Source organism: Cavia porcellus, unplaced genomic scaffold (genome assembly GCF_034190915.1).
Source record: "Cavia porcellus strain 051 isolate PalLab524CR breed Dunkin Hartley unplaced genomic scaffold, mCavPor4.1 scaffold_8, whole genome shotgun sequence".
Classification (NCBI taxonomy): domain Eukaryota; kingdom Metazoa; phylum Chordata; class Mammalia; order Rodentia; family Caviidae; genus Cavia; species Cavia porcellus.
This window is the reverse complement of record NW_026947491.1, coordinates 42676349-42696720: the sequence shown is the minus strand read 5'-3', so window position 1 is coordinate 42696720 and position 20372 is coordinate 42676349. Positions and strand designations below refer to the sequence as shown.

Below are 20372 nucleotides of genomic sequence, written 5' to 3'. Positions count from 1 at the left end.
GAGCACCCACTCAGAGCAGGGACTGGCATTGAAGTCTCTCTGGTTCATAAACAGACCTGCTGCTGTCCTGCCACAGGCCCGGGGGGAGAATAAAGACAGGACCCTGCAAGTAAAGAGCCTTCATTTTCTTGAAGAGGAAACAGGGCAGAAGGAGTTTGTCCAGCTCAGTCTCTTTTCCTGCCAGTGTGGGGACTTGGGTTGGGGTGGAGCTGGACTCTACCTTTACATCCGGTTCCCTGCCTTATTTCCTCCTAGGTCATTGGAACACTTCCATGGGTGGTGAACTCAGCTAGCGTGGCAGCCCCAACACCAGCTCAAAGCCTGCAGGTCCAGGCTGTGACCCCCCAACTGTTGTTGAATGCCCAGGGCCAGGTGATTGCAACTCTGGCCAGCAGCACCCTGCCTCCTCCTGTGACTGTCCGGAAGCCCAGCACACCTGAGTCCCCTGCTAAGAGTGAGGTACTGGGGGTGGGGTGTGGGTAGGGAGGCATGGGCGCCTTCCTTTTAGCCTGCCGTGCAGGGTAACATCTTGTAAAACTCCTGGGAAAGCAGGGGCCCTCCCAAAAGTGAAGGGGAGCCTCCAGGTAGAAGGTTTACATGAGTCCACACGCAGGTCCTACCCAGGGAAGCTGCCCTCTCTAATCCCCTACCACACATGCACTAAAACCTGTCTATACCCTCAGAGGCCAGTGCCACTCTGAAGAAGTCCAGGGAGGAGGATGTGGTCAAAGCAGCCTGGGCTTCGGGCCGCTTCAGGGTAAACAAACTGCTAGGAAAGCCTTAGGAGTATTCCTTACCCCTTCTCCTCTCTCCCTCTTTACCCTGTAACATGGCTTTGATTATTCATTTATTTGTTCATTACAGAAGTTTGTTGTTGTTCAGTGCTGGCGACTGATCCCGGGGCCTTCACATTGAGCTGCATTCCCTGGCACTCTTTTTTTATTAAATCTTGAGACAGGGTGTCACTAAGTTGCCCAGGCTGGGCTCAAACTTGCTGCTGTCCTGTCTCAGCTTTCCAGAGGGACTACCAACGTGAACCACCAATAAGCATTTATTTATTTATTGCCCACTGTATTCCTTTGCTGGCTCAGCGTTGGTGATGATTACAAGTGAGCACAAAAGTCTATGCCAGGGACAGGAATAAGCCACTTGAGAGTCCCAGAGAAGTAGAGCTCTGACCTCCCAGGGCATCTGGCAGGGATCCATGGAGCAAGAGCTTTGAACAATCCAGAGGGATGGGTTGAATGCGACAGTGCTGTTTTGGGGGAACTATAGCAAGTGGCCACCCTAGAGTGATTGTTCTCGAGCCTGTGTCTCAGAAACTCTTGGAGGACCCACCAGGCGAAAAGTTGCTTTTTCCAAAGGCCTGAAGTGGGGCCCCAGAATGTGCATTCTGAGTTACCAGGTGACGCTGAGGCCAGAGGTTCTCAAATATGTTACAGTGCTCCTGAGCTTTGTAAGTAACCACTTAGCTTCATCTGAAAAATAGGAATTATAAAGGTGCTCATTTCAGAAGGCACAAAGGCCACTGACACTTTGGTACACAAAGACCATTTGCAAAAAGTTGTTTTAAAATTTTGTTGCAGATTTTTTCCTTTTTATCTGTGAAATTAAACGGATTTGGGAAAAAAACACAATTGTTCTCACTGATATTACTATTATTAAGCAGTGAGGTGCTAAGGTTTTTTGTTTGTTTGTTTTGGTACTGGGAATCAAACTTACGACCTTGTGCTTTCCAAGGCAGGCACGGTGCCACTGAGCTACATCCCTGGCCTGTCTAGGTTTTTTAAACATGGAAATAGTTGACCAGATGTGCTTAAAAAAGAAATCACTGTGTCACCCAGGTGGATCCAAGGTCTGGACAGTTATGAAGTTGGGATGATTGTCACCGGATAGGAGGCACTTCTGTAGTTTTGAACTAGAGCAGAGCCATGGGCATGGAGAGAGGATAGATAGAGCTATTGGACACAGAATTCAGTGACTTGAACCATCCTAGAGAAATCTGCATTCACTTCCTAGAAAGTTCTTTTTTCCCATCTCACTAAAAGTACTGATTTCACATATTTATGGTTTCTCCTGATGTATGTGTTTGTTAATGTGTGTGTGTGTGTGTGGTGGTGGTGTTTTTTTGAGATAGTGTCTTGGTATGTAGTCTAAGCTGGTCTTGAATTTGAGGCAATCTTCCTGCCTCAGCCTCCTAAACACCGAGATTACAGGCAAGTGCCACCACACCTGTATGTTTGTTAAAATTCTAATGTTATATGTCATGCAAAAATGTAAAATCCCTTGGGTTGGGGATGTTGCTCAGTGGTAGATGTTTGCACTGGGCCCTGGGTTCAATTCCCAAGACCATCAAAAATAATAATAAAAGAAAAATCCTTCTTTTTTGCTCTCCAAAGTTGATTTCTGTTGGTAGCTTGCTTAATATGATTACAGATTTTTCTGAAAATGCATTTGTACTTTTAAAGGTATTATTCCGGAAAAATTGCTTTACACTTAATTCAAGGTAGTTAAGAGAGACACTGTATTGTTCTTACTGACATTGGTGATGCTGGTGATGAAGTCACACCCCAGGAAAGCGTCCCACTTCTGAGCTGCTGCCTCAGCCCTACGTTACCTTTTGAACAGCTCTGTGTTCCCCTGTAGAGAGGTCCCGCACTTACCTGCTGGCTCCCTCTGCATAGATACTGGGGGCCTGGGAGGCTCTAGAATCGGGTTTAAGTTTCTCCTTTGAGGCAGAGAAAGGAGAGACATTACCGCCAGCGGGGGCACTTGGGATTTGCCTGAGTGTACGGGAGCACTGTGATCTGCTCCCTGCCTGCTCCACAGGAGCTCCAGCTTGGCAGGGATAGTTGCTGTCTTATTCCGAAGGTCATTACCAAGGAAAGGGTATTAATTAGCAGCTTCTAATCTTGCTTTTCCATATGACACAGGTGGGAGTGCGCTGGGGCATGATGAGGATTTTAATGCCCATTTCTGCTCTGCCTCTGGTCCATGCAGGGACTTCAAGCCCTTAAGCCAGGTAGAGGGCAACAGGGGCTTCCTGTCTCTCTTTTCGTAGGTGCAGGCCATCCAGCCCACACCAGCCGTGCCCCAGCCTGGTGTGGTCATCGCCAGCCCGGCTCCAGCAGTCAAGCCATCTGCTTCTGCTCCCGTCCCAATTACCTGCTCAGAGACCCCCACAGTCAGCCAGTTGGTGTCCAGTAAGTGGGTCCCACAGTGGAAGAGTGGAGAAGTGGGAGAAGGCATTTATTTGAGCACCTTGACCTCCTCAGCTACTGTTTCCCTTAATAAACCCTGTAGATATGGATTGCTCAGTGGGAGGCTGAGGTAGGAGAGTCCCTTAAGTCTAAGAGTTCAAGGCCAGCCTGGGCAACAGAGTCGGACTCCATCTCAAGTAAATAAACTTCCTGGAACTGAAAGGGAAAAGACCCAGTATGAGAGGCAGGCCTTTTCCTCCTCCCCTCCCTTCCCACCTCCTTCCCTTCCTTCTTCTATCTTCTCTCCTTCCTCTTCTTACCCTTTTTTTCCTCTTCTGGTTGTTCTCCTCTTCCTGCTTCGTGTGGTACCAAGGATTGAATCTAGGGCTTTGTGCATGCCAGTCAAGTGCTTTACTCCAGGATACCTCCCCAGCTCTTTTTATTTTGAAACAGAGTCTCACTAAATTGTCTAAGCTGGCTTCCAGCTTTTGATCCTCCTGCCCTGGCCTTTGGAAGCTGAGATTATAGGCATGTGCCACCATGCCAGCAAGGGCTTGGTTTCTTTCTTTCTTTCTTTCTTTCTTTCTTTCTTTCTTTCTTTCTTTCTTTCTTCTTTCTTTCTTTCTTCCCTTCTTTTTTTTGAGATAGGATCTTGCTATCTAGTACAGGCTGGCCTTGAACCCTTGAACTCACTATGTACCACAGGCTAGCCTCAAACACAAGGCGATCCTCCTGCCTCTGCCTCCCCAGGGCTGAGATTACAGGCTGCACCACGAACCCTGGGAGGGGGTTGGCCTTGTTCCCATTCCTGCTGGACTGAATTCTGGGTATGATGACGGTGGAAGCTGCTCGGCTGGCTGTTTGGCTGCCTCTCCGTGAGGCTGAGTCCTTGGCTGCCTCTGCTGTGGTCTTGTAACCCAGCGTTGGAGGGAAGTGGATGGCCAGCTGATGTGCTTGGGGAAGACCAGGGAGCATGGGGCAGGGTCAGCAGTTAGAGCTCATCCCTGATAGGATGTCTCAGAGGCCTTTCCCACATCTTCCTTGGCAAGAGTGACAAGGTATCAAGGTGCCACGAGCCTTTCCAGTGCCCTTGTCCCTTACCCCTGCACCAGTCCATACTAATGGGCAGATAAGCAGTGACGTGGCCCATCTTATACACTTTTCCCTGGTGCCTTCCTCTGGCCTAGAGCCGCACACTCCAAACCTGGATGAGGATGGGATCAACTTAGAAGAGATCCGGGAGTTTGCCAAGAACTTTAAGATCCGGCGCCTCTCTCTGGGCCTTACACAGACCCAGGTGGGCCAGGCTCTGACAGCGACAGAAGGTCCAGCCTACAGCCAGTCAGCCATCTGCCGGTGAGTGAAGCTGTCCTGGACAGGTCGGAGCCTACTTTGTACCTGTGGCCCCCTGGGCACTCATGGGAACCTGGACCTCCAGCCTCTTCCTGTATCCCTCTGCTCCTGTCTTCTTCCAGATAAGGAAGACTGTCCTAAGGAGGAGCATGAACCCCGGTGTAGCCAGAGACTCCCCTTACCCTCTGAAATTTGCCCTCCAATCCTCAGGATCCTGAGTTCTATCTTTTTTGGTAAAACCCAAGACCCAAATCAAATTCAGGAATCCTAGCAGGAAAGGAACACAGCTTCTCATATCAGTTAGAAACCAGGACTGCAGTTCTGTCTCTGCCCTCAGCTGTGCCATATCTGGTCACGAAGCCATTCCCGCTTGGTACTTAACCTTAAAGTATTAGACCCGAGTTTCCCATGAGCTATCTACAAACTAATTATATGTCGACATCAGAACCAGAGGTGGGATGGCAAAGTTTCAGACACGAGTAAGTGTGTTGCTCAGTGATAGCCAAATGGTTTTGTCTGCTCTATGGCAAGACTAGAGTGACTATTAGAGCAACCCCTGTGACACTTCGGCTCAGCCAGAAAGAGCAGGCTGGTCAGTACTGAGAGCCTTCAGAGGCCACTCCTCAAAAAGGCTTGCCCTCTGGATGTGAAAGTTCTAGTGAGGTTGTTTAGCGCACTGTCAATCACCCTGCTGAGCTGGCCACGGAAATGGTTTCCCTGTGTGGGCCTGGGAATCTGAAGAGTCTGAGAAGCTTGGATTCTCAGAGGAGGTGGTGAGGGGACACTGGGTCAAATCTCAGCAGCCCTTGAGGAGCAGTCCCTTGAGGTAGTGCTTCCTCGAAGGTTTGCATGTGCTAAAGAGACCGAGATGCTCTCTCTGTCTATTCCCTCACGTGTGTTGGCCACAGGTTTGAGAAGCTGGACATCACACCTAAGAGTGCCCAGAAGCTGAAGCCGGTGCTGGAGAAGTGGCTGAATGAGGCTGAACTCCGGAACCAGGAAGGCCAGCAGAACCTGATGGAATTTGTGGGAGGTGAGCCCTCCAAGAAACGCAAGCGCCGCACTTCCTTCACCCCCCAGGCCATAGAGGCTCTCAATGCCTACTTTGAGAAGAACCCACTGCCCACGGGCCAGGAGATCACCGAGATTGCTAAGGAGCTCAACTATGACCGCGAGGTTGTGCGTGTCTGGTTCTGCAATCGGCGCCAGACCCTCAAGAACACCAGCAAGCTGAATGTCTTTCAGATCCCCTAGGGCTCAGCTCCAGCCCTGTGTTCCAGCACTTTGTACTGTCCCTCTCTTGGCACCCAGCTGTCGCCACTGCCATGACAGTGCCTGTCATCTTGCAATGTGCGACTGTGCCATGCTTGCCCTCAGTCATGAGACTCCACTGTGTGCATGTATGTCGACGCCTTCCTCGTCTTCCCCCCATATCTTACATCCCGGGGAGGGCAGAGGGGACCCCAGGAGAGCCCCAGGCTCTAGGCTGGGCATGCCGCAGGAAGAGGTTTGCGGTGATACCCAGAAAAGCACTTTGCTAACATGGTATTGGAAAGTGAAGCTTCTGTCTGAGCCAGGTCTGTAGCAGCTCCTGAAGACCCTTGGCCATTAGCTCTTGTTTTCCATGGCATTCTCTTCCTTCTTTCTTTTCTCCTTGGCTTGTTTGTACTACTGTGGTAGGTGTGACCATTGATCCAGTGGACCCACAGCCTCCTACTGCCCTCCCCACTTTGACTACAGGCACGTGGAACCCCTGAGAGGACCCAGGAGATAAAATTTAGAAAAGTGTGAATTGCTGCTCAGAAAGCTGGACACAATGTCTGGCTTCAAGGTCCCTAACCCCTGGGGCCGGAACATGTGAGCGCCTCTCCAGTTCATTTGTGGGAGAATATTGCACTAAAGCAGAATCTTTTTATTTTGTGATCCATTGTGGGAGGAACAGGACCTGGAGTTGTCCTGGGTCTGCTGCTGGAATTTAGTGACAGACCATACTCCCAGATTTTAATCCAATCTTTGTACTTGCAGCCTGGGGAAAAAAAAATAAACTACATTGCCCAAGCCCACAGGCAGCTCTGAAAAAACATGAGGAAAGGAATGCTGAGTTTCTGTCTCTTTTTTCTTTTTTATACTTAGCTCAATCCTATACTGAAGCAAATGCAACAAAAGGCCAGGTAGGAGGTATGGAATTTAGCTCAGAGGCACAGTGCCTGCCTGGCAAGTGTGAGCTCATGAGTTTGATTTCCCCTAGACACCCCCCCACCCCCCCACCCAAACCCCCCCAACCCCCCCCCCCCCCCCCCGCCAAAAAAAAAGACAAAAGAGGCCAACCAAGAAGGAAGGCCCTGGGGAAAAGGACAACATCTAGAAGGAAAGGATCCCCAGGGAAGTTTCTGCTGGGAGTTGACTTACTCAAATTTCCTTTTTACCTTTAAGCCTTGGACACTGGAGAAGTCTCTTTGTTGGGTTGTAGACTGGTGCTGCATCAGAGTTTACTAGAAAAACAGATATAACACAAGATATACAAATGTATAAAAAATTACAAGATTGGTTTACAGTAGTCAGCCACAAATGGAATGAGGGAGCGTGCAGAGGGTGCCTACAGCTAGAGGTTGAAGGCTCTAGCCTAAGGGCTAGAGCTTACGGCAGTGTCCATGCAAGTCTGTATCAGGAGGCCATGGGTCTAGGATGGAAGGCTGAAGAGTCCCAGGCAGAAGCCGAACAAATCTATGCCAGAAGCCAGGAGACTGCGATCAAGCTGAAGGGGAAGAGGAGCTCCTCTGGAGCAGCAGTATGTAGGCTGCTCCCCTGGGGTAGGTGTAGCACTCAGGCCATCTATGTGGCCTCCACTTGCACAGGCTGAGAACCTTACAAACCAGGGACCTTGGCCCCCTGCTGAATCACTGTTTCAGTTCTGACCTTCTCAAATTGACACAATGAACAATATCCTAGGAAGGGTAACTGCTTGTCCTCTGCACCCTGGGGTGTAGAACTGCTGGGTGAGTTAAGCTTCTAGACTTCTCAAATTGACACAGTGTATAAACTGTAACAGCAAGCAACCCCCACAGTGCTCTTCTCAGTCAGCATTGCCCCAGATTAGGATGGCTTTAGCCTCTAGAGGGAGTAGCTATGTGCAAGGTGAGTTGACGTCTCATCAAGCTGCTAAGTGAGCTGACTTCCTTATTGTGACTAGCCAGCCCTGAGAAATCAGTGGGTAAGCCCAGGAGGTCAGAAAAGAACTAGGAGATTTGCATGGGTGAACCCAAACTTGCTGTGGAAGCTGTCCTTGAAGACCACCAGTCCCTGGAGTGACCCACGCTCTCTACTTGCATCCTTACAGAACCTGGTCCCAAGCAGGTCCTCTACTGCACCTCATGTCACCTACCATGAGGGAGTGACCCCAGGAAAGGGCATATCTTTTTCTCTGTGGGTCATGCGCAGAGCTACCTCTTAGCTTAGCTTGCTCTGGGCTGCTGTGTTTCTTCTCACACCTCCTGCTGGTCCCTTCAAAGCCCTACAGTGCCAGTGTGGTCACCCTCTTGGGATTCCTGCCAGGGAGAGGATAGTTGTGTATATCTACGTTTGTCCCCAGGTACGTTTGTACTAGCCAGACCTGGCAAGTGTGCGGAAGGGTGAGGAGGAAGGTGGGCAGCTCGCCTGATCCAGCCTCCCAGGAGCAAGTATGTCTCCAACAGGGAGGCTTCACATGCTGGGTCCGGGGACACATGTGCCTCTAGGAGAGGATGACTCACTTGAGAAGAATCTCATACACATGTTCGGTCGGAATCATGACCATATCAGAGTTTGTTAAGGATTTTGCAGATTACCCTTCAGGAAATTAGAGAGACATAAGTTTTCACACTCAAATGCTTGCAGTCAGGGGTGTGTGTGTGTGTGCGTGTGCGTGTGTGTGTGTGAAACAAATCAGTTATATCTGGTGCCCTGGGAATAGCATAGAAAACAGGGTGTGGACGTGCAGGAGGATACCGTCTGTTCTGCGGCATGGCAGGAAAGAAAAATCATGAACCATGGGTCTAAATCAGGGTTTGCTATATTTTCTCAGCTTCTCTCTCATCTAAATCTGTCTTCCCCAAGCTGGCTAAAACTAATCTTTCCTTTCCTCCACTGGAAAGATGCGTTGGTCTTCCAGAGAGATGGAGTATTTGCAGCTGAACTCCCCAGGTAGCGGGGCACAAGATGGTCTGAAGCACACTGAAAGCAGAGCTCCCTGTTGTGCTATGACCTCTACCCTTGCTCCCCTAAACTTATGACCCCAAGAAAGCAGGTGGGGCCTAGGCCACTCACCGATGAGGTTTTTTTTGTTTGTTTGTTTTTATTTTTAACTACTGATCAAACTCATGACCTCTTGCTTGTCAGGCAGGCACTTATGCCGCTGAGCTAAATCCCTGGCGATGAGATGGCTTTTGTGGTTGGTTTTTGTTTTTCTTTAGGATCAGGCTCTGAAATGAGTTCATATTAATTTGATTTTGAAAGCCTCCTTTTGGTGTTAAGCCAGAACATGGTGGTTCCTTTGCCCTGGAAAGACAGGAGAACGGGCAGAAATGGCTAACTGTATAATTTGTGTTTGTTTTGTTTTGAAGTGAAAGAACAAAACTTTTTTCTTTTTTTTTTTCCCCTTTTTTTATCAGTACCAGGGATCAAACTCACAACTGCCTGCTTGCAAAGCAGGCGCTTATGCTGCTGAGATAAATCTCCAGGCCCCACTTTCTTTGTGTGTGTGTGTGTGTGTGTGTGTGTGTGTGTGTGTTTAGAACAAAACTTACTATGGCCCACTGAATCAGCTGGGGCCTTTGACCCTGCACTGACCATGCCATTCTGTTCAGGCGGAGTCCAGGGAAGAATTTGGTCAAGGAACTAAGGAACACACTTGAGTTTGGAACGAGAAACACTGATGTTTTTGTGTTCTTGGGAATCCAGTCATTTTCCTATGCCCAGATTCCCTTTCCTGCCTCACAGACAAGATTCTGACCTTGGGGTTCAGACTGTTGCCCAGCATGGACAGCACCTACTGACCGGCTAGAGGGAAGGGTGGGGAGGGCAGACTAGGGCAGAAGCACTTGATGTAGTTGTGTGGAATAAACAGTATTTTTTCTTTTGTAACTGGTACGCCTGTTTCTTGGTTACTGCCTAAGATGGAACTGTAAGGGACCCAGTGACAGAGGCCGGGGAAGTAGCAAGGTGTGTCTTTGCCCTCAGCACACAGCCTGGATAATCCCGGTGCAAGATGAGGACCAGTGCCTGGATTCTCCCTGCATGGGCCTTTTCAAGGCTCGGCCACAACCTTTCCTGTGGAGCTAAACTACCATCTCGTGCACAGGACTCCAGAACCCTCTGAGGCCTATCTGGACCCCAAGCACAGATTGTGCTATTGTGTACACTTGTAAGTTCAAGGGATGGAGATCTTATATCGGGCTGACATAACAAAATACCTTGGACTGGGTAATTTGTAAACCACAGAAGTTTCCTGCTCATGGTTATGGAGACTGAGAAATCTAAGATCCAGGAACTAGAAGATTGGTATCTGATGAGGACACTCTTTCCCATTGATAGACATCTTTACACTGTAACCTCACATGATGGAAGGACATCATGGCTTTTTTCTTTATTTTTTTGTGGCAGGGCAGGGGAAGATTCTCACATGTAGTGTAGACTGGGCCTCAACCTTGCGGCAATCCTCCTGCCTAAACCTGCTGAGTGCTGGGATTACAAGTGTGTATCACCATTCCCAACTTCCACGTCTCTTTTTTAAAGGCACTGATTCTGATCACAAGAGCTCCATTCCTCTGTTTTAACCACTTTCCCAAAGCCCTCATCTCTCAATTCTATCACTTTGCATTGGAAATTATGTTCCAACATAGATTTGAGGAAACAAAAATTCAGACCAGCAGTTGCCAAGAGGTGTGTCAGAAAGATGAGTGACAGCGCTTGTGTATCAGACTGAGGGCTGCACCTGTGTATGTGTGAGGTCCTTTGCCGAGTAAAGTGGGGAGACCAAGGTAGCCTGTAGGCTGGGCCTGGGTCTGGGGTACATTCTGGTATGGAACATCAAGGAGCACTAGATATCTAAATTCTATCTATTTTAATTTTAAGTACTTAAAATTTTAATTTTAAGTACATGTTTGTGGTATGTAATGTCTGCATTCACTCTGGGGAATTGATACAGGTTCATAACACATTTTTTTTTCTCTTTTTCATTTTTATCGGTATCAGGGATCGAACTCATGACGGCACATTTGCAAGGCAGGTGCTTATGCCGCTGAGCTAAATCCTCAGCCCCATCCATAACACATTTTAATTCTTTTTAAAAAAAATCTCCTTCGCCTCTCTCTTCGCTAAACATCTAAATCTTCCAGGTCATATAAGGCACATTTATGAAGGTATATTGAAAGCTGCCCCAGGGCTGCCACCTGAGCTAAAAGATGGGCGAGTGTGGCTGGCATGAGTGTGGAGGGAAGTTCATGCCGTGTCCCCTCCTGCCCTCCGGGGGAAGGGGATCCAGGCTGCAGAATCTAACCTAGTGGGAGACCGTTCCCACCCTCTACTCCCTTTAACTCTAACCAGCCGTGCTGCACGATGATGCCACCATCCTCCACGGCCCTTATCCAGGGAGGTGATGATGTCTAAGACTCCAACACAAAGCTAGGGATCCGAGGAGCTTTGTGGTCCTTTAAAATGCTAGGACAAAATATCAAATAAAAGCCGGCATTTATGCCAACATAATCTCACATCCCTGGCACTTGCTGCCACTCTGGGCTATGACTCTTAGCACACAGGCCAGAGACACCATAGCTACTCGATGATTGTCAGATAGGTAACAATGCATTCTTCTCCTCCCCTTCAAAGAAATAGTGAGACCCTGACTTCAGGCTCCTGGGAGATTGCAGGGACAGGGACTTCTGCCTAGCTCTGCAGGCTTTGGATTGTGAAACGTGGGAGTGGATGGAATCTGACCCAATAGTGCCAGTGGCTCCACTGGGAGAGTTCTGGGAGCTGCTATCTCTGGCTCAGACTAGTTGAGAGTGGCTCCTGGCAGCTGGCCCAGGAAGGCCTTAAAGCCAAGGAGGGGTGTGTGTGTGTGTGTGTGTGTGTGTGTGTGTGTGTGTAGGGATTGCAGCTCTAATTCCCAGGCATAGGAACCTCATTGCTCTATGGATGGTTGTGTGGGGTGGAGGCGGTGGAGGGAAGACGACCAGCCTTTTATGGACTGGAGATGTGGGTTGCCTTCTTGTCTAGAGAGCAGACAGGAGAAGAACCTGAGATTGCTTAGGCTGTGGAGACTGCTGTGGAAACTTAAAAATTTCGTTTCATTTCAACCAAAGAGAAGCTAGACTGGGTCTTGGTCTTCTTGGCTGGGTTGCAGTAGGATGGGAAGAGTAGTCGGGGCTGGATGGTCAGTACTCAACACAGCCTTCTGGGTTTGCAGTTCTTCTGTACCTGGAGGAAAATGCCAGGGAGTGACTTAGGAACCCAGAAGTTCTGACTGGCTTGAGGAACAAAATAGAAAGGGAAGCCTGGGAGTAGAAGGGTACTGACTGCAGGAGTCTGAGTCCTCACTTCTCCAAGAGAACTGATTTGTCTTAAGACTTAGGCGGCAGGATTTGTGCTCCCAGCACTCAGGAAGCTGAGGCAGGCGAATTGCTGAGAATTCAAAGATAGCCTAAACTAAACTACACAGCCAGACCCTGTCTCAAAAAAAAAAAAGACTTAGGAAAGATAGGCGCTAGGGTCTTCTTTTTGTCTATAATAATAACTGCTAACCCCAACCCACCACTAGGCACTCCTCTAAGCACTTAACATCAACTTAAGTGCCTCTAAGCACTTAACATCCATTACTCAGTTAATTCCCACAATATTCTATAAACTGAGAAGTATTATGATACCCATTTTATAGCTAGGAAATTGAGTTCAGGCAAGGTAAAGAATCTACTTAAAGTTGCTTTGCTATGAGCAGCTGACCCAGGATTTGAACCCGGGGGAACTCTCTAAGGTTTTTGTTCTCCACTTTGCCCCAAACGGGTTATAAGAGGTGGGCAGCATCCAGGATTTGCTGTCTTCCTGATCTTTTCAGTACCGTTGCCCTAAGTTTTCAATCTCCAGGGTAGAGCTGGCTCTATCTCATCTATATAGTGCCTGAGAGCTTGGCGTGATGGCACATGCCTGTAGTCCCAGCACTTAGGAAGCTGAGGTAGGAGGATTGCAGGGAGTTTGAAGCCAGCCTGACTACATTGTGAGGCCCTGTCTCCCAAAAGTAAGACAAACAAATAAAACAAAACAACAGCGTCTGCTTCCAGGACTTACTCTAAGAAAATGAACTCTTTATACAGAGTTTTAAATTTATTCAATAGGCTAGAACACCTCACTTGGAGGTGTTTAATTATTGTTTGATAGGAGTCATGATTTTTGTTTTGGGATGAATTTATGGGTACAAAAATTTAGTCTCTTGATTGGTGTGGCTGGATTCCTAGAATATGGCTGCCCTGGAGTCTTTGTTTGCAGTCTTGGTTCTCCAGTTTCACTCTTAGTTACGGTGAGGAAGGGAGAAGAAAGGAAAAGTCACTCCTCTAGTGACAACTCTAAGGGGAACTCTAAGGGGAAAGGCTGCTAAATTCTTTTCTGAGGGGAAACTGGCCTCAAAGGCCTGAGGCTGTGGGGCTGACCTGAAAGTTGGGATGGGCCAAAGCTGAGGAGTCATTTGTTATTTCACCTCTGTTTACTCTAGCATTAATAAATATAAGGAGGGCCTCTGGGAAAGTTTTCTATTTTGGTTCAAAATTTAGACTTAGACTCAAAACATCTCCAAGACATATATGTTCACTATTTTTTAATACTTTTCGGAGGACAAAGCTCACGGTAGTCCTGAGTAGGGTACAGTTATCTCTTCCAGACCTCTACTATGACATCCTGGAAAAATCCTCCTGCCTGAGCCTCATGCTTGCTCCACTTCCGAGGCAGACCACTAGCCCTAAGCCTTTTTAAATCTACCTTTTGAAGTATGTTGGATCTAGGGTGAGTTGCAGTGTATTTTTTATGTGAAAATAAATTTAATTTTATATAGTGTTTAAACTATTTTCTGAGTAAATGTCCATTAAATAATAATTTTTAAAAACCCATTCCCTTTGAACTAGTCTTCTATGGATGAAAAATGCGTTTCATTCAATATTTCTTCATAGGTTCAATTTACTGAAAAGTCAGTGTACTTATCTCTACAAGCTTCAGAACTTGTCTCAAAAAGGAAAAATAAGCAAATTTCTTTTGGGTTAGAATCAGCTGCAGAGCCTGCATAGCATGATGCCTGTTGTGCAGCAGGCCAGGTCAGTCATAGTTTGCTGGGGGACTCTGGACAAGCCATTTAATTTTCCTAAGTCATTGTTTCATTCTATGTGAAATCAATCTAATAATGATATTTTCCTTATAGAGGCAGGTGAAGATTAAATGAAGAACCTACGCAGCTCCTCAGGGCTTGTGCTTAGGAAGTACTCAGTAAATATGACCCTATCATTTTTTTGTTGTTATTTGCTCACGGAATGTCTAGGACAAAGAGGCACTTAGCTGCTAGTTTATGTAAGATCTGTCACATAGTTAAGAATATGTTCTGTAAGTTGTGAACATAATGAAGCAGTCACTCGTGGACCTACTATTCAGTGTGAGTAAACTATTACAACTGTTGAAATACTTTCAAGTTCCTTTCTTTTTTTATCGGTACCGCAGATCAAACTCACGACTGCCTGCTTGCAAGGCAGGCACTTATGCCACTGAGCTAAATCCCCAGCCCCCCAAGTTCCTCTCTTAATTGCTTCTCTTGTCTTGCCTCACCTGGGATCCCCACCTAAGATCGTTTTTTTTTAAGGGAATGCCCTAAATGATATGTTGAATAATTTTTCTAGTTTTTGAGCTTCATTAAGTGATAGTACGTTACGTGAGGGCTTCTGTATTTCTTCCTTTCAATTCTAAGATTGATTTATTCATGCAGTTGATACAGCTTTATTCATTTTTAGTGCTGTATAATAGTCTACTGCACTCAAATTTATCCATTTTCTTGTTGGTGGACATTTTTGTTGTTGATATTGTTTTGCTACCAAAAATAGCCAGGTGTGATGACACACATTTGTAATCTCAGCACTCCAGAAGCTGAGGTAGAAGGTCATATAGCTACATAGTTAATAAATAATGTAAAAAATGAAAACTGTGCACTGTGAATATTCTAATATAAGTGCCCTGACATATACATATAAGTTTCTCTAGAATATATGTTAGAGTGGTGGTGTGGAGTCACAGGATAATTTTCAGGATAATTTCAAAAGAAGTTGTAAGTCTCTTTGATTTTGATGACTTTCCTGTTTCCTCATATCAAGAAAACAAAACAAAATTTAAAAAAAACTTTGAAGAAGATTGTGACTGTGTGTATGAATGGCTATTAAACACATAACATACCTTATGATATAAATGTTATTAATATATTAAACCAATCTCAATAGAGAAGCAGAAGTGGACTAGGTGTGGTGGCACATGCCTGTAATCCCAGCACTTGGGAGGTTGAGGCAGGAGGACCTCCATGGGTTTGAGGCCAGCCTGGGCTGCATAGTGAATTCAAAGCCAGCCTAAACTACACAGTCTTAAAAAACAAACAAAAAAGTGGACAAGTGGAATATAACATTAATTTAATCACTATTTTATGGTATTTTGGTGCTGTAATTAATTCTTACAAATTTAGGAAGTATGATTTTCACTAATTTATGGGTTAGAATAACTAAGGCTAAAAGTATAAAATTACTAGTCTAAAACTATGTAGCTGGTGGCAGAGTTGTTCAAACAGGGTATGGTTCTGTTTCATAGGTGTTTTTAGAGACTTTGGACACATTGCTAAATTACAAAAGATTCTGAACCCTTAAATCCCTGTGGGGCATCTCTCTTTTAGTCTGTGAGTCAAGAATTCATGTCTTTATCCAGAAGTACCCATTTTGAGATAAAACTAGCTCAGCAGAAGAAAAGTTGATCAAAAAGTTTTTTTTTTTTAATTGGAACTGAAACTTAGGACCTGGTGCTTGCAAGGTAGGTACAATGCCTCTCAAATAGATATTGGTTGTTTCTGGAATGAACTAAGACTTGAATTTCAGAGCTAGTGAAGATAAAATGAACATAAACTTGGAGCTCCAAAGAGGAACCCATGGCTAAGACCACAGGGCATGTTGTCATTGTCAAGTAAACCTCTTTCCTCATTCTCTTCCTTTTTAGTTCAATGCACCTTCTTCTAAAAGTATTACTGGATGCAGGAACTAAGTTACTTAGGATACAATCCTGAAAAAGGCCTATTCTCTATCCTTCAGGAGATCACAGTCTAAGGAGAGGCAGATATATACAAAATATATAATTATTTATATATATAAATATATAATTATTTATATATAAATATATAATTTATTTATAAATATATAATTTATTATATATATTTATATATAATTAATAAATTATATATTATTTTATAATAATATATTATATTTTAAATATATTACATTAAATAGATTATATTTTATAATAAATTATATATTATATTTATATAATTAATAATTATATATAAATAAATTTATATATAATTAATATAAAATATATAATTCAATCCAGATGAGGAGGTAATTAATTCTGTAATCCTAGCTATTTGGGAGACTGAGGCAGAAAGCTTGCAAGTTTGAGACCAGCATAGGCAACACAAAAAGACTCTGTCTGAAAAAAAAAAAGTGACTTTAAAAATTCAAGGTAGAATGGAATACAACAATGGACTAATAGTTACATAGATATGTCTTAAACCAAAAAACACCAGATTTAGGAAGGCATATTGAAGTTGTTACAGTAATTTAGCTTGTGCCAATTTAAACCATTAGTCTTATCTTCTTGTTGGTGAAATGACTATCATTATATTTACCTTTATCATTGTAATCACAAAATTGTCTTGCAGACTACTGACAATGTAATAACATGATTTTATGTTTTGTTTTTGGTATTGGGGATCGAACTCATGACCTCACACTTGCCAGGTAGGCACTGTGCCATTGAGCCATACTCCCTGGCATTTTTGGTCTTTTTGAAAAAGTCTCGCTATGCAGTTCAGGCTGGCTTTGAGTTCACTGTGTAGCTCAAGCTGGCCTCCAACTGGCGGCAAGTCTCCTGCCTCAGACTTCTGAGTGCTGGGGTTACAGGTGTGTGCTCCCACGCCCCTCTTGATTTTTAAAGTTCTAATATTCTTCCATTACAATCTTTAAAATACCACATACTTTTACCTGTGTCATGCTTTCCAGTCAAACTCAATAAACACAAAACATTATCAAGAGAAGTGGGTTTTAAACATGATCCTGCTTTCTCAACAGGGAAGTTTACGAAGACAAGATGAACAGTTAGCAAACGTGTGCAGGAGGGGCTGTTTGGGAAACAAAGTCCCGTCAAGAGGTAGGAGGCTAAAAGGAAAGCTCCTGCTAAGCTTTAGGGGGCCGATTTGGTTCGCAACGCGAGTCAAAATTTCGCCACACTGACAGGCACACCACATCCATTCAGAGACCGCCCAGCCCACCGCAGCGGGCGGGGAGTCGTAGCGTATCTAGCCTATCATCGCTGCAGACACTGACAAAACTCTCTTCTTCATTGGCCAGTGACTGGATGACGTCATGTTCTCCTGGCCGGGGAAGGAAGATTGGTTGGCGCTGGAGCAGCGGGTGGTGGTGGGGCATGCATGGTCTGGGTTTCTAGTTCGGGCTGGACTTTTTCCTTCCATGTTTTCATGCCGTGGGGAGCTGTGCGGTGCGGCGAGTGGGCTCAGTAAAAACCTGATTTGATTCGAAGAGCCGAAGGATTGTTTCGGGGTGAAAAGGGGTGACCGGAAGCGATCTTAGAACTGACCGGAAACAGGGCCTGGAGGGGAAAGAGCTGGTCCCTAGAGGGAGGGGGCTTCCCGCAGAAGGGGCAGAGGACGGTGGCGGGGCGGCTGGAGCGCGGAGCGGGCTGCCAGTCGCTGCTGCGGCTGGTCTGGAAGGCGGTGAGCAGCTGCCGCGAGCGAGGGGTATAGCGAGCTCGAGCTCAAGGAGCAGAGCTCAGAGCCCACCTGTCTCTGGGAAGTCTGGAGGAGTTGAGCTAGGGGCGCCTCCGGCTCCTGAGTGCCGGGCAGCAGGTTTTGTGGAAGCCGGAGCAGCCGCGAGAGTGGAGCTGCGGGCACGGGCGATTGTTAGCTGTGCGGCCAGGCAGGTCGCCCGTCGGAGTGGCCGGTGGGGACTGACTGTGTAGCCTTGGTTTGGAGTTTTGGACTCTCCTACCCCTCTGGGGGTAGAATTACGCTCCGCGCCTTTGTACCAGGAACGGTGTCCGCTGGGGCAAGGAAAGAGCCAGGATGGCCTGGGCTCTGAAGCTGCCTCTGGCGGATGAAGTGATTGAATCCGGGCTGGTGCAGGACTTTGATGCCAGCCTGTCCGGGATCGGCCAGGAGCTGGGTGCTGGTGCCTATAGCATGAGGTGAGTGAGATTTTCCTAATTCCACCTTCTGGATGAGAGAGGCAGGGTAGAGAATGTGAGAGGCCGAGGGAAAGGTGGATAAGATTAGAAAGGCAGTCTGCAGGTGGGACGAAGGGACTTTTTGTTGGCTGAGTAGTGGGTGTTGTGGAAGAAATGGAAAAGCTTGCAGGGAACGTGAAGTCTGTGCAGGGCCCGTGGAAGGAGGGAGGGAGAGGCCGGGGGAGCGCGGAGAGGCTGGGGTGCTGACGAGGTCTGGAGACGGATGAGTGCGCGGTGAAGTGCGGACTCTGGCGAGGACGGTCGGGCTCAGTGTGTGCGTGTTTATGTGGAGGCGGATCAGGCCAGGGTCGGTGAGTTGTGAGCTGGGGCTTCGCGAGGAACATCGATTGGCTGCTTGTCGGAAATAAGTGGGAACCTGGGGGAAAGAAGTCTTCGTCATTTACCTCCCCGCTAGTCCATTTTTAAAAGGCTTCACTTAATTCGAGGAAAAGCGAGCGGCAAAGAGAACTTTTAGATGTTTCTAGACCTTCATGTATCAGGCCATTTGTTAATAATAGACAATAAATCTCCTTGAAAAGAGCGTTATACTTGTGCTGCATTGGCTACTTGGTTCCCCCGTGTGTGGAAATGTCGACACATCTGCATTTTAGGGCTAGCTGGGCGGTAACTGGGGTTCTAAGGCCTTAGGAAGGTCCTTCTAAACAAGAAAATAAAGAGACTTTGGAATCGAACACTTTCATTGGCTTTATGAGTTAGTAGGGGGAAGGTGGGTGCTTTTTGGGGGGCAAAGTTGACAAAATTTTCATTCTGGTATTAAGATCCCTTGAAAATTATGTAATGTGAAATTCCTATATCCCTGCTGATTCCGAGTGGGCTTTCCTCAGAGAAATACAATTACGAGTTAAGCCTCACACTTAAACATTAGTATTCTTTGGTTACGGTTAGAATAATAAAGTATCTTAACTATTTTAGTGATTTTTCAGTGAAATTTGTTGTTACACATTTCTCTTAGTCTTGAAAAATTTAACCCTAGTTTTAACTTGAATGGGTCCTTGTTAAGGTAAATTTGACTGTAAAAAGAGATTAACTTGGTCTGAGAGTAAGTGCTCTGGCCTTGAACTTGGTCCTAATGTTTGGCAACTTACATATTATTATTCATGTGAAGAGTACCACAGCAAAAAGTTTGATTTTGTTGAGGTTGCTAGAATTTTGGATAGAAATAACAAATATAACTCTACCTGTAATACTTATCATTAACAAAATAGTTTAGTAGCAGTAAACATTTGTTCATCTGCTACATGAACTGTGTTATGCTGTGCATACCATGTGACCTTCCATTTAAGAATATTCATAACAAATTTTGGTGATCTTCACAGGTATTATGCTTGTACATTTACACATTTGGAAATTTTTTTCCAAATCAAATTCTTTTCCAGTTTTCAAACATGGCTTTATAAAACTGGGTGTGGTGGTACACACTTGTTATCCCAGCACTTGGGAGGCTGAGCAGGAGGATTGCTGAGAGGTTGAGGCCAGTCTGGGCTACATAGTGAGTTCAAGACCAGCCTGAGTTACACAGTGAGACCCTGTCTCAAGAAAAAATACCACTTTATAGAAAACATTTATTCTGGAAAGTACATCATGCCAAAATTTTAAGTACTTTATTCATCTTCTTAGCATGTATTTTTTTGACTTGTAATGCATGTTTAATCTTGTGTATTAATTGGATATTATCAAACTTTAGTGTTCAGAAGAGTCATTTAGTGCTTGTAAAATAAACTCATTTTTACATTACTTACAGTATTAAAAGTTCCTATTTCTTCACATCATTACATCATTTAATTTTCCATTAAAATTGTTTTGTTCATTAAAAGAATTATTATAACTGAATGTGCTAGTGAATACGCATTTCTCTTAGTCTTGAAAAATTTAACCCTAGTTTTAACTTGAATGGATCCTTGTTAAGGTAAATTTAACTGTAATCCCAGCAAAGGGAGACTGAGACAGAAGAAATATTGTGAGTTTGAGGCCAACCTTGGCTACATAATGAGTTCAAGGCCAGCCTGCACTGCATAATGGGAAGCTGTCTTAAATAAAAAACCAAAAAATTATTAAAGCAATCCTACAGTTGTGAAGTAGTATCTTACTGTAGTTTCTTCTCTGTCTGTGTCTTGCTCTTCCTTTTTTTTTTTTTTTTTAAATTTTTTATCGGTACTAGGGATCGAACTCATGACCGCCTACTTGCAAGGCAGGTGCTTATGCCGCTGAGCTAAATCCCCAGTCCCATCTTGCTCTTCCTTTCTTTCTCTT

At 45.6% G+C, this 20372-nt stretch overlaps 2 protein-coding genes across 24 annotated transcripts in view; both read left to right on the top strand.

Annotated features, from left to right (window-relative positions):
- Pou6f1 (POU class 6 homeobox 1) overlaps nucleotides 1-6648 on the top strand; it is a 28138-nt gene extending 21490 nt beyond the window's left edge. For all 19 annotated transcript variants that reach the window (XM_063254773.1, XM_063254770.1, XM_063254768.1 and 16 more), the window contains 4 exons: nucleotides 256-459; nucleotides 3062-3203; nucleotides 4388-4556; nucleotides 5462-6648. In XM_063254773.1, coding sequence (XP_063110843.1) covers nucleotides 256-459; nucleotides 3062-3203; nucleotides 4388-4556; nucleotides 5462-5807 — 861 coding nt within the window. In that variant the 3' untranslated portion in view covers nucleotides 5808-6648. The remainder of the gene's footprint in view (nucleotides 1-255; nucleotides 460-3061; nucleotides 3204-4387; nucleotides 4557-5461) is intronic.
- Nucleotides 6649-17233: 10585 nt separating this feature from the next.
- The window catches only part of Tfcp2 (transcription factor CP2), a 55031-nt gene continuing 51892 nt past the window's right edge, over nucleotides 17234-20372 (top strand). For 2 of the 5 annotated variants that reach the window (XM_063254750.1, XM_063254751.1), the window contains exon 1: nucleotides 17236-18062. In XM_063254750.1, coding sequence (XP_063110820.1) covers nucleotides 17941-18062 — 122 coding nt within the window. In that variant the 5' untranslated portion in view covers nucleotides 17236-17940. Of the gene's footprint in view, nucleotides 18063-20372 lie in introns of all 5 variants that reach the window. The other 3 variants (XM_063254749.1, XM_063254748.1, XM_005008513.4) reach the window with 3 other exon arrangements.